The sequence below is a fragment of the Sinocyclocheilus rhinocerous genome, unplaced genomic scaffold (assembly GCF_001515625.1).
Source record: "Sinocyclocheilus rhinocerous isolate Xijiao unplaced genomic scaffold, SAMN03320098_v1.1 scaffold1152, whole genome shotgun sequence".
Taxonomy (NCBI): Eukaryota; Metazoa; Chordata; class Actinopteri; order Cypriniformes; family Cyprinidae; genus Sinocyclocheilus; species Sinocyclocheilus rhinocerous.
The window spans coordinates 1,248,502-1,261,477 of NW_015625590.1; the positions used below are offsets into that span (position 1 = coordinate 1,248,502).

Consider the following 12,976-nt stretch of genomic DNA (forward strand, 5'->3'; position numbering starts at 1 on the left):
ACAGATACGTAGTGTGGTTAAGATCTTCCACGTGTACTTACATTTTTTTCACCTGGCAGTGTTTCATTGTCATGTACAGAAAACATTGATGCCAAATGATACCTATAAAGATGCAAGCATTGGCTTTGAGTCAAAAATGAAATCCCTCAAAAAGTTACAATAAAAAAAAACAAACAGCTGGTACAAACATGGGACATTCTTTTCATATTTGGCAATAACACTGTTGGTGCATTCGTTTTTTGTTTTGTTAGATAGAAGAACACTGCCCTAATTCTACCTGAGTGTCTTTTTTATTTTCTTTCTTTTTTCACTTTTTTATTTATTTATTTTGTTTTGTATATATATATTTTCTTTTGAGATTGTGGACCGACAGTCCTTAGGCATGAGGTTAAAGTTAGTAGCCTATGATTAATTACTAGAATTTCAAATATGTACTGATATGTCAATGTTTAAGGAAATACAATTCAAGAACATAATACATAAAGTGCTACTGATTCTTATGTATAAATCAATGAATCTGTGAAATGATAAAACAGGATAGACTTTAAGTTTAGAATGCATTTTCTGACATTAGAAAGAGAAACATTTACACAACGGCAGAATTCCTGTCAATGGTTCTATTGATGAAGCTCATATGTACTTTATCAAGCGCTTAACCAATAAGCATGGAAAACCAGGTACAAATTAAACATTCAAGAAATAAAAAGCATAAAAGTGTGATTGTGGTGCTCAATAAAAAAAAAAAAACTAGGGGCTTCTAGACTCTTGAGTGAAATAAAAAGTCCGCATCATTCGCCAGCGATTGCTCTCTAGGTTCCCTCTAAATTGTGATCTAGTCCCAAATGAAGCAAAAGTAGTCGCTATTGCCTTTCCGGGCAAAAACAAAACCCTATTTCGAAGAGCAGCTCTACAGAACAAAACCAAAATTAACTAAAACCTCCGTAATGTACCTATTAGCATTGAAGCTAAAGCAACTGTGTGGTGTGGCACAGCTTATTTATTAGTTCTGGGTTCTAACATCTACTTAAAAATTAAAAACATAAAACACTCAAGATAAAGGAATATAGCATGATCTCTGCCCTCCGTTTACACACGCACACAACGAGCAAGAGACTTGAACGGCTGTCAGGTGACAGAAGCGTGAAGAGACGACAATAAGACTATTGAACAATAGCACTTTGAACTCTTCCAAAAGAGGACACACAGAGCAGCATACTGCACATGCACACTACAGGGCGTGCGGTTTCCCAATCCGAGTGTACCTCATAACCTGCCCTTGGAGTTTTTAAGTATTTCAATGAAAAAGAAAAGGAAGAAAAAAAAAAAAATAATCAAACAAACAAACGAAGTGGAGACGCGTCACTAACAGGACTGACCTAATCTTGTCCAGAAATTAAATTAAGACAATTATTTAATCCCAAAGGCTTGAACTAATGCCTCCCACACATAAATGGAGTTCGATTCCCCCGAATCTCCCAAAAAAAAGAGCTATGTAGTTCCTCTGGCCACAGTATCTTAACTCACTGTAGAGCGCCACTCTTCGGTTCTGTGCCCAAATGAATTCAATGTGACCACTTCGAGTCTACTTGATTATTTGAATTCAAGAGGGGACACATGGTGATCACTTTAGGTCCGTGAGTACTTAAAGGAGAAGCTTCCACCCAACCAAATGTCATGACAGGGTTATCATGAGTGTTTGACATGTGAGTTATGTCCCCAAAGTCATTGAAATTGTCTTTAGCAACATATCCGCTAGAGGCATTAGAGTTGAGTTCCACAGCTCCCGTTCTTCCATTCTAATATTCTAAAACCAGCTAACCCATTTTCTCAAGCGCACTCTGTTCCTCTGTGCTCAGACTTGACTGCTGACGGGTAACAAGGTCCTTTCTAAACCATCTTAAGATTGGATTAGTTCTGATTCAGGATGTTTAGAGGCAGCAGCCATGTTCCTCAAGCACATCTTTTTGCAGCAGAGTTCATCTGAGATATAGTGTCCAGACACAGCTTCACTGAGCAGGTCCGTCCCATGACTCACTGTAGAGGACTACTCGATTTGGATCTACGAGAAATTGAGAAAGATGAACGTAGGTGAGAATTGGGAACTCAAAATGATATGGGAAGAGTTGAGGGATGTGAGCAGATGGGGCATTGGCTTGCAATATCTAAATGATGAATCATTTAAGGGTTTAATCACATGCTGAGGCAAGAGTTGTCTATAAATATGTCAAACACAAGAGGTAAATGGTAGCTTACCTTGTTTTTGCAAATTCAAAATATATTCCATTTCTGCAAAGAAGAGAAAGATGAAAGTTCAGTGTAAAAATACTCAAGTACAGCTACAATTCAATGAAGATCTTTCATTTTTATTTTCATCTTTATATAACCACACTGAAATAAAATGTGTATATATTCAGTCCCACAATATCAGTAACGACCTTAACATTCTAATTTGAGAAGGCTAAGTAACAACTTAAGATCTAGTCTAAACCAATTTATCTGCAGCACACAAACTGATAACACAAAGCCCAATTTTTATACATTAGAGATAGACTGATAATTGGTTTGAACAATATTTTTTGAACAGACATTTACATTTAAGTTTGGTCGACCAAAATGACACCAATCAGCAGTGCTGGGTAGTTACATGTAATCTGGATCACGTAATCAGATTCCAAATATTGAGTACTTGTAATTAGATTATATTATGTGATAAAATTCTCATAATAAGATTACAGTTACTTTTTAATGGATTACATGATTACATCTTCACACATTGGCAGTAAATAATTCATAATTTGATTCACTCCAATTATTATTTTTTCCTTTTAAATTTTCCTTTCTGAATGAACCTACCACTTATATATAGTTTGAGAAACTCTGCTGTAATGGAATGTTCAATGCATTTCATGATGCTGATAACAAACAATGGAATATATTTTCTTTCTCTTTGTTTATCAACATGGTACACAAAAATCCCATTCAAATCTATGTGATAAACGAGTTAGGTCAAAAGTAATCTAAAAGTAATAAAAAAGTAGTAAGCCTACATTACCTAATATGTGTAATCCAGGTTATGTTACTTAATACAATTTTCATCATGTAATTTGTAATCAGTAATGGACTACAATTTGTAAGTAGTTTACCCAGCACTGCCAATGTCTCTAAAGCCATGTGCTCCAAAAATGAAATGATTTGAATTATGCCTTTTTGGATAATTACGTTTTTAAATATCTCTTAACTTAACTTAGGGTCACAATGAAATGGAAGCAGCAACAGACCTTTTCTGATGTACATTTGAGAGAAAGAGATTGTCGAAAAAAAGTGAGGCTGGGACTTTATTCTATTAATCTGTTGTTGCCTTTACAATATAGATAAAATGAATTAAAATTTTGTAAAGACTTCAGCAATTCGACAACCAAAAACAGATGAAAATAAATTTGTGACAAATAACGTTTTATAATTATAATGGTATAACTCTAACCCAAAATGAAAACAAGTGATTATTATCAGTAGTAGTAAAATATTATTAATTGATGCTTTTTTTGTAGTCTAATGATCAGAAAATAGTTAATAAAACATTTATTGTATTGGTCCATCTCTAGTGTACATGCATAATATAGCATAATAAAGTGAAAGTACTGAGCAAGAAAATAAAATAGCAAGTTACCTTTAGTGTGATAAATTACAGCAGCTTTTAGATCAAACGACCCCCAACTAGACCTCCTGTCAAAGCCCTTAGTATGGCCCTGGTCCTTGGCCGAAGCCACCTTAGGGGCAGCTGGGGAGGTGGGAGGCAGCTCGGCACAAATGTCCTTAGAGGAAGAACAAAACACTATTGCACCATGAACCCCCGTCTCATCTCTCTGGGCATCCAGGCTGAGTGCAGAGGTCTCGGGTATGGCCCCGCTTGCCGCCGTGGCACCACCACTCACTCCTTGACTCAAATTCTGAGCATTAGTCCGTTTTTCTGGCTCGTGAGCCTTGGGAAAAGGTGGTTGATCCGGACTCTGAGAGGTACTGGAAGTCTGAGTGGCCACTGTAGCAGGACAGCCTCCCTGAAAGCTCACCTCCACTGGCACCTCCTTTCCGTTGGAGCGGCACGCCATGCCCTCTGGTCCGGCGCTAGGCTCGTTGATAAAGGACAAGCCCCACTGATTCTGAAAAATGTCCCCCAGAGACTTCTGATTTGTCGGAGCAGCAGGGGGATCGGCTTGGCGGCCGCTAGGGAGTGAGAGTTGCATATTGGAGGGGGTGACGGGGTAAACGAACAGACTGGGCTTCCTGGGCTCAGCCACAGAGGTTGTGGTGGAACTTCCAATTGCTGAAGTGCCGCTACCAGGGGGAGATGCTACATTCTCAGCGGCAACAGCTGGGGTCGCCCGCAGAGGACCGGCGCTGAAATAGGGGCCGGGCAGGGGACAGCCATTCCCTTCCCCCGGCAGGGGACCGTTGGTAAAGCTAGCCGAGGTGATGGTTTTCACCGCAGACATGGGGACCTGTGGCGGTCTCCCAGGCACCTGGGGAGCAGGAGTGAGAGCCTCCCCGCCAGCTTGGGCAGTCTTATTGAGGTTCTCCTTCACTTTGCTTGCATAACTGATCTTAGGCACAATCTTAGCGCTACTATTGTCCACAGGAAAGACAGGCGGAGGCTTGAACAAGGTCCATGAGTCCTCTTTGGTGGAGGTAGCCACCTTAACCTTGCTGAAGCGATCCTCAAACCGTTTGCCAGCTACTTTGCTGTCTGAGTTCTTGCGCTGAAGTTCAGCCACCGGCAGAGGAGGTGGGGTGGCGGAGGCAGTTGGTTCCTTGGCTTTTAGGTGCAGCTCGGCTTTTGAACCGGCACTGCCACTCTCCACCTGAGAGCCAGAGACTGAGTCCAGTGCCACAGGCCCGTGGTCTTGTTTGCCGCCCTGCTGCATGGCTTTTCCCTGGACAGAAGCAGTCACATTGTCCGCGGCTTTGCCGTCCCTCTGGGCACGGCGTTTCTTGGGTGTAGTGTATCCACTCTCGGAGCCACTGCCATCATTGTCAGCTCCGGTTTTGCTAGGGTAACCATTGGCAAATGGTAAAGAGTTGAGCGACACCACACCATTCAGAGTAACCAAAGCCTTTTTTTTGCCCTCAAGTGTGTTCAACTCTGAGGACTTGTCATTTTTGAAGTCCATGCTGTTTCTGCTAGTGTTTCTACCTTTTCTGTCCCCTGTTGAGTCAGTGGTAAAGGCCTGTCGGGTGGGCTTCTGTTTCAAGTTGATGTCTAGCAGGTGTCTGTCGCCATTGCTGTTTGCAGGGTGCAGGGAGCTGTCTGTGTTAAAGGAAGTGGGAGTCACCTCTCCCTCCTTCAGAGTTCCATTTATTTTGCCATTTTCTGCACAGAGGAGAAACAAAACCCAATAAATAAATGGAATGCAAACCGCAAATCTGCATCAATTTATCCACTGAACCAACAATTTTTGGCAAACATCCAGATCAGATCTCAAGTTCCAGTAAGAGAACAGGTCAAGTCTAGTCAATGAGTACGTTTACATGGACAACAATATTCCGATTTTAACACGATTAAGACAATACTCTGATTAAGAATCTACCATGTTAACAGAGATTTTTGATTACCTTAATCAGTCTATAGTCACACTCGAAGTAAACACAAATTGAATTAAGACATGTGGAGTATTCCTATTTTAGTCACATTATTGAAGTGCAGTATAGACATGTAAACGCCTTAATCGCATTATTATAGTCATGTAGGACTTTTCGCCGCATTTTGCGACAGGATACACACGGCAGTGGTCAACCGTTTGACGGCAAACAAAAGAATGGCTTCAACAACGCCGTAGTCTGCTTGCACGTATAGTGTGACAAATAATTAACTGCAATTGAAGCTTTCAGTTAATTAAAAATGAAACACCCAAAACTGTATATGGCATCATCACGAAGACAAACTATATGTTTATACGTGAAATTCTGGAGGGGACGTCGGATGGCGTCACGTGGGTTTTGACATATTTTTGTGTGTATTTGATCGATTGGACATGCGCCCGAAGCTCAAAGTGTAATTTGTTTGTCCGTTTTGGAGCGCGCCGCGCGCACACATTTCAGCCTGAGGAACTCGCACACATTTCAGCCTGAGAACGTTTTATTATCAAACATGTCCCGCAATTTAGCAACAGTAAAGACGGCATCTTACAACAATCACCGATTGATCTGATTCTGACGTTAAGTTTGGGTTTTAGGGAGGAACGAATGCGCAAAGAAAAGAAAGAAGTTGCGCAATACAAAACGCAGCTAGTTTTTATTAGCTTTACCTCATGTCTTTTGTATAATCCTTAGAAGCCAAAATCGAAATAAAAAAATAAAATTAGCTTAATAAAACAGCCACAGGCCTAAAGTGTAAGCAGATGTTTGAATGTTTAGTTCTCTCTTCTATCATAATTAAACAGGGCTTTCATGTTACGCGTGCTGAAGCTCCTCCGCGTGGGCGCGATCTCGCTTCTGAATTGCGAATAGCAAAAATGCATCATAGACAAATGTTTGAAAAACAGCTGGCAACTCTGGTGAGATAGAATTTGCAAGATAATGTATATATAGCAATAATAAATGTATGTGTGTTTTATTAATTTCTCCAGTACCGATAGCAGAACCGTTAACGTCAGAGCTTATCGATACTCCGGTCTTTCATAATTTAGCCCCGGGACAGATTAAATACCGGGTTTAGGTACCCATCCCTAGCTGCCATTATTACCTTTTTTTACTTAATAATAATAACAATTATTGTGCAGTCATACCTCATAGTTTGAAAGAATGCAACAAATTCCATGACCAATCTGCCTAAGTGAACAGTCTGCACCTTTAAGCCAATTGAGTTCATGAAATTAATATTCTTTCATAATTTCCTCACCCTTTTTTCATAATTAAGCAGGGCTTTCATGTTGCGCGTGCTGAAGCTCCTCCGCGTGAGCGCGATCTCGCTTCTGAATTGCGAATAGCAAAAATGCATCATAGACAAATGTTTGAAAAACAGCTGGCGACTCTGGTGAGATAGAATTTGCAAGATAATGTATATATAGCAATAATAAATGTATGTGTGTTTTCTTAATTTTTCCAGTACCGATAGCAGAACCGTTAACGTCAGAGCTTATCGATACCCCGGTCTTTCATAATTTAGCCACGGGACCGATTAAACACCGGGTTTCGGTACCCATCCCTACTCCTCACTGGATAAATGAAATCTGATCTGTGATGCGACTGTCGTTCGGCACGCTGCATTGAGCAGCCGTGTTCAGTTTTTAATTGTAGTGTCTGTTCTTTTACTGAACTAAATGATTTTTATTACTATAAAAAAATCTAAATGACGGTAGGGGTCGGTGCTACTGTCTATCGCAGCAAGCCTACTATGTACTAGGGCTGTGTATCACCAGTAGGGATATGCCGGTATCAAATTTTCATGTTGCGATTAATTGCTAATGCTTTTATCATGGTATGCGGTATTATCACGATATTTAAATTTTGTTAAAAAAAGTGCTGTCATAATACAGTATAACAGGTTTAATAACATTTTTCTTATAATATCGTGCATATTCATTACCGTGATATATCGCATTACTGAATACCGGCACAAGTCTAATCACCAACAAAGTCACGATACGATACGCACCACGATACAGAGGCCACAATACGATACGTATCACGATACAGGACTGCACTGAATTTCACCTCAGCAGAATTTACTTACATTGCTGGTAGGTTATAATTGCACAAATTAACACACTCTATACGATAAAAATAAATAAATAGAAGAGTTCTAAACTAACGCGATGTCTTCACTGTATCTAACGCACACAAGGCTGATTTACTCGACGCACATACACAGCCTCTCTATTTCTCTCTCTCATAAATAAACACTCGATGAATTACAATTTTCTGAGAATAGAATATTGAAGTGGAGATCGCTAAACTGCAAGCTGCGCGGTCCACTGCTGCACACGTGCCACAATATCGATACAGGGCCAGCTGTATCGATGCTCGTATCGTCAAATCTCTGACGATACATCGTCGTATCGATAGTTTGAACACAGCACTACTATGTACTATGACATGTAAATCGGGAACATGAAAGGAATATTCTAAAAGCAACTCATGTAAACACTTTAATCATAATATTGTCTTATTTAGAATAAGGTAAATAATTAGATGACTGATGTCCATGTAAACGTAGTCAATGTTTGCACAAGATTAAGGAATATTTAGACTAGGTATGTTCTGTGGAACCAAGCCAGGGTCAGGCAGATGACAAGCTGACTCCAACTCACACTGAACAACCATGCAGGATATTCAGTGTATTTCCAATTATAGCCGGTTTAAAATGACTCAACTGTTGGCATATCTGTAATTTGATAGCCAAAACCAAACTACATCTGAACAGAGCTAGCTTATCAAATTAAGCCTTTGCCAATAAAGTGAAATCAGAGATCAGCAGTTTTCATTGGTCAGAAAATAAGAAAATAAATGTTTGTGTGTATTATAGCAAACATTATTGCAATTTTAAATAACTGTTTTCCATTTTCATACATTTTAAAACGCCATCATGAAATAATTCTAATATGCTGATTTGGTTCTCAAGAAACATTTTTATTATTATCAATATTGACAAAGGTTGTGCTGCTAAATATTTATATGGTAACTTTGATTAATTTTTTTCTGGACTCTGCATTTATTTCAAATAGAGATTTTTGTGCATTTCTCTGTGCTATATAAATACATTTGAATTGAAACTAAAGTCAATGTTCTGTAGAAAAACTTTTGACACACTAAGCTTAAAATATACAATAAACATTTGTTGTCTTTATTTTATGTGCTTACTACTTTCGCAAATTAACAGTAAAAACAATCCAAGGGGATCCTCTGCAACAGGATCATTATATTTGGATCTCCTTGGAATAATAATAATCAAAAAGACAAATATATTTTTTGGGGGCAAGTGTTCATAAGACTGTCTGCTTGACTTCATGATTTCTATGGAAACTATTTATGGCAGCTGAAGGAATGTCCTCACAGGAGCTTAAGGCTGACATCAATAACAATTCCATTCTGGCAACCTGGTATACAGATTCAAATTAATTCACACAGGAGAAAATCGGTCTTTGTACAGTATATGTAAACAAACTGAACCAACAAGGCATCAGGGCAATGTAGCCTAATACCCAAATCAAGGGTGGAATGTATTAATGCGGTAAAAAGTGGTTTGAGCTCTAAAACGGGTCTTCACGACCACTCCTTTGAGACTGAAAATATGAGGTATGAAGAGAGCACCCCATGCAAGTGTGCTTTCATCGGCCGGCTCAAGTCTGACATAGCCCTATTTTTAACCGGAGGTATGACGTGTCAAAATGGAGTACTCAGTCATATTTGGGTAGTTCCCCGGCATTGGTGGACACGTCTTAAAATCCCGAAATTAATGAAAAACACATAGCTGAATACAGAAAACACATTTCATGCCTTATGTGAACTTTCATTTGTGTGGTAAAGTCACACTCGTTGAATTGGGTTAAGCGCAACATGGCAGTCAGCAACGTTTACACTGCATGAAATAATTTACAAAATTGTTTAACAATCGTATTGGTTTGCTTGAAACCAAGTTTACACCGTTTAGAACTAAGTATTCACTACCAGTGCATATTCGGTCAACAAACCGGCTAAGTCATCAGTTAGCTTAGCATGCTAAGTGGGCAGCCTGGATAATTAGCCGCAGGAAGATGTGATTGTTGGTACATTATAAGGATTTGGTGAAATGACAACTACAAATATACATTTCAAGAAGCGCTTGGCGATTTAGGCATCAAATATGAACAGTTTTAGCGATATGCAGCGGTGTACTCCTACGAGACCTTTTACATGTCACAATAGCCGTACCAAATATTAGCTTGATATCAACAGTTAACTCTACACCTGTGGTGCATTGTTGAACTGGATCACAGTTACGAGGGAGAATGCACACAATAAAACTATTTGTCGCTTTTGATTAAAATCAAACATATGTGAGTTCTACAAGAGTTGTCAGCCTTCGTCGCGAGGCGCCATGAGCTTCTTGAGACGTTGCATATACACGTATAATTAAGGCAGGTTAAATGGGGTAAAGAAATTGCACTTTAAAATAAAAATAAAAGAAATATCATTCTTTTATCAACAGATTTTGTAAATCTACACGCAAACGCGTGCACTTTGACAGTTGATGTATAGGATTTCCAGGTTGCTTCTATTTACGGTTGTGGAACGTTTGTAGCCGTACAGCTAACAGCTATAGAATTTTCCGCCGCCTTCTATTCAGGCCACTTGGTGCCGAATTCGAATCGGCGATAAGCGCGAGCCCAGTCACTGCCAGGCCCACTCACATGACTGTCAAAGAGCAAAAGGCCGCGTTTCGAGCTAAGCTGGCCAAACGTACACCTCTAAGACACAATTCATAGCGTCTGTGACAGCAAAAGCTCGCATAGCTGACTGCGTTGCCCGAACCGTATTACCAAAGTATTCGGTTTTGTACGAAAAATGGGCAGCGGTGAAGTTAGTGAGATTTGGCCGTCCATCATGGCGGACAGGAAATAACAGAACAAGCTTAAGCTACGAGCAGGAACATTCCACAGTAGCCGGTTCATGTTGCTGTGGCAGCGACGGGGCAGAGCTAACAGGCTATTCTGGATCTCTGATGGATTCATTCCTGTTAAAATGACCCAAATTGAGAGGTATGTTTGCAAATAAATTATAAGTCAGAAAAATGTGTAATGTGTGCTGAGAAACCGGTGCACAAGGTCAATGTCCCTTCACGCTAGCTAGCTTTGCGGCTAACACGGGATATAACTATTTCAAACAGTACATTCAGCCAAACATGCTCCTCATTTGATTTAACTAATGCTGTATTACTGTAAACAAACATACTACGACATGTATTTGAAGCTTGTCAGAGGAAAAAACAATGAGCGTTGCTGGTTACCAACCTGTTTTCTTCGTCTGCGTTTTCTCGTTCTGGAACTGACTGTGTTTCTGATCATTGTTTACCGATATGTTCGATCGATCAGGGCCGTTCTCTGCTCCATGACTGATATATACTCCGGTTGCCCCTTCGCAGGGACGTTCCTCCATTTAACGCTAGCGCAAGTGACAGAATGTGCTCAACCGGTGCTCGGTGGACGAGGGGAGTTGAGACATTTGCACTGCCCAATCACCGCCTGCGTTTGGGGGTGCCAGAGAGAGACGGGCGGTCACAGGAAGCTGTCACGTAAACTCATGCAATCACCCCCTAGTGCTGCTGTGTCGGTTCTGGCAGTGGTGTGCGTCTTCTTCTTCTTCATTGGAGTTTTACGGCAGTTGGCAGTCATAGTGTTGCATTACTGCCATCTGCTGTCTCACTTTAACTTACTTTGTTGTTTCCGCCGCCTTGTCGTAAAGACGCTGTGTGCTTCGTTTACTTTGTTTGGTCTTCCAAAAGAGGACGATATCTGCTTCGTCAAATCCGTAATTATGTCCCCACTGGATGCAACGAATGCCTCGTTTATAATGGGTTTTCATGTTTTTTAATCATTGCTCCGGCCTGACAGGGCATCACAATATGGCGAGGGGCGTAACATTTCTGTCTCACGCTTGAGGTATTCGGCCAATCACAACGCACTGGATAGCTGGCCAATCACAGCACACCTCGCTTTTCAGAACGATGAGCTTTGTAAAAATATCTCCGTCCTTGGTCATTATTTTCATATGTTACTATACAAAAAGCACATTTACCTGTAATATGTTACAGTTTACCTATTTTGTATAGTGATGCATTTAGTCCTGTGTGCCCAAATTGTAATCTATTTAAAATCACCTCATCTTTCCTACATCTTCCAAAATTGTATACTACTTTAACTGATGAATTATGATGAGTCCTTTCTGACAGTTCTTGTATAGAGGTGAAAATTCTGTCGAGTGGAGAGTGTGCTTTTGTGTTTATTAAATAATGTAATGATACTGTAAAGCAAATGTTATATACACTACCATTCAGAAGTTTGTCATCCTTTTTTGTGTGTGTCTTTTTGAAAAAAGTTAATACTTTTATTCAGTGAGGATGCATTAAATTGATCAAAAGTGACAGTAAAGACTTACATTGATACAACAAAATTCTGTTTAAAATAACTGCTGTTCTTCTTCTGACCTTTCTATTCATCTAAGAATCTTGAAAAAAATCACAAAAATACATAAAGCATTAAAACTGTTTTCAACTGACAATAAGAAAAGTTGAAATATAGTAAAATTGACAACAGTTATTTAAAATGGTAAAAACGTTTCACGGTGTTACTGTTTTTACTGCATTTTTAAACAAATAAATGCAGCCTTGGTGAGGATAGGAAACTTCTTTAAAAACATTTTAAGTCGTACTGACCCTAAACTTTTAAACAGTATGTACCATCAGAGTAACCCCTTGAGTTCAGATAGTCTCTCAATATAATTTATACTAAATTAAATGTAAATGTTTTCCCCCATAGAAACCTATTTGCTGGATGCTATTTGCTATTTTTAGATGCTTTAAATTCTATGCATTCTCTTCAATTGACCAGAGGGGGGCAGAGAAACACTGTTATGACAATTGCTATCTTTAGTGTAGTCGTACTAAAAATAGCATCATATTATATGCATTGTTAGATCACATTTTTATGATTAAGTTGTATTTGTTTATTAAACAGAATCATAATAACAGCATTGTCTTTATTTTTTTTATATAATAGGATTATTTTTATTGTCCAGTGGCATACAGAGTTTAGCATTCCATTCCACATAATAAAGCAGTGGAAATTCTTCAATTATCTTTAGAATGTCCGAATCCTTTGAAGTGGTCAGATTTCTTAGGATGGAATGACATGGACAACAACCTTAGTTACTAAGCAAGTTCCACATTTAGGTGAAACCAAAATAGCAGTTACAAATCAAATTTTAATTCAGGCAGCCCTTTCGAAAT

The 12,976-nt window shown here is 39.3% G+C and overlaps 1 protein-coding gene across 1 annotated transcript; it reads right to left on the reverse strand.

The window, feature by feature from the left end:
* Positions 1-231: 231 nt before the first annotated feature.
* LOC107756500 (nuclear fragile X mental retardation-interacting protein 2-like) lies at positions 232-11,277 on the reverse strand. The gene is made up of 4 exons (XM_016573655.1): positions 10,983-11,277; positions 3,668-5,365; positions 2,254-2,286; positions 232-2,059 (listed from the first exon to the last, which is right to left on the reverse strand). Exons 1-4 carry the CDS (start codon positions 11,125-11,127, stop codon positions 2,007-2,009), a joined length of 1,929 nt encoding a protein of 642 aa, XP_016429141.1. The 5' UTR covers positions 11,128-11,277; the 3' UTR covers positions 232-2,006.
* Positions 11,278-12,976: the final 1,699 nt, after the last annotated feature.

What these genes read in the sequence shown, in the direction of transcription:
- LOC107756500 (XM_016573655.1), bottom strand. Translation starts at nt 11,127, where the DNA reads ATGGAGGAACGTCCCTGCGAAGGGGCAACCGGAGTATATATCAGTCAT. An exon ending in AACGCAGACGAAGAAAACAG is followed by an intron (nt 5,366 to 10,982) that starts GTTGGTAACCAG and finishes TCCTCTGTGCAG; the next exon opens with AAAATGGCAAAATAAATGGA. An exon ending in TTTGAATTTGCAAAAACAAG is followed by an intron (nt 2,060 to 2,253) that starts GTAAGCTACCAT and finishes AATTTCTCGTAG; the next exon opens with ATCCAAATCGAGTAGTCCTC.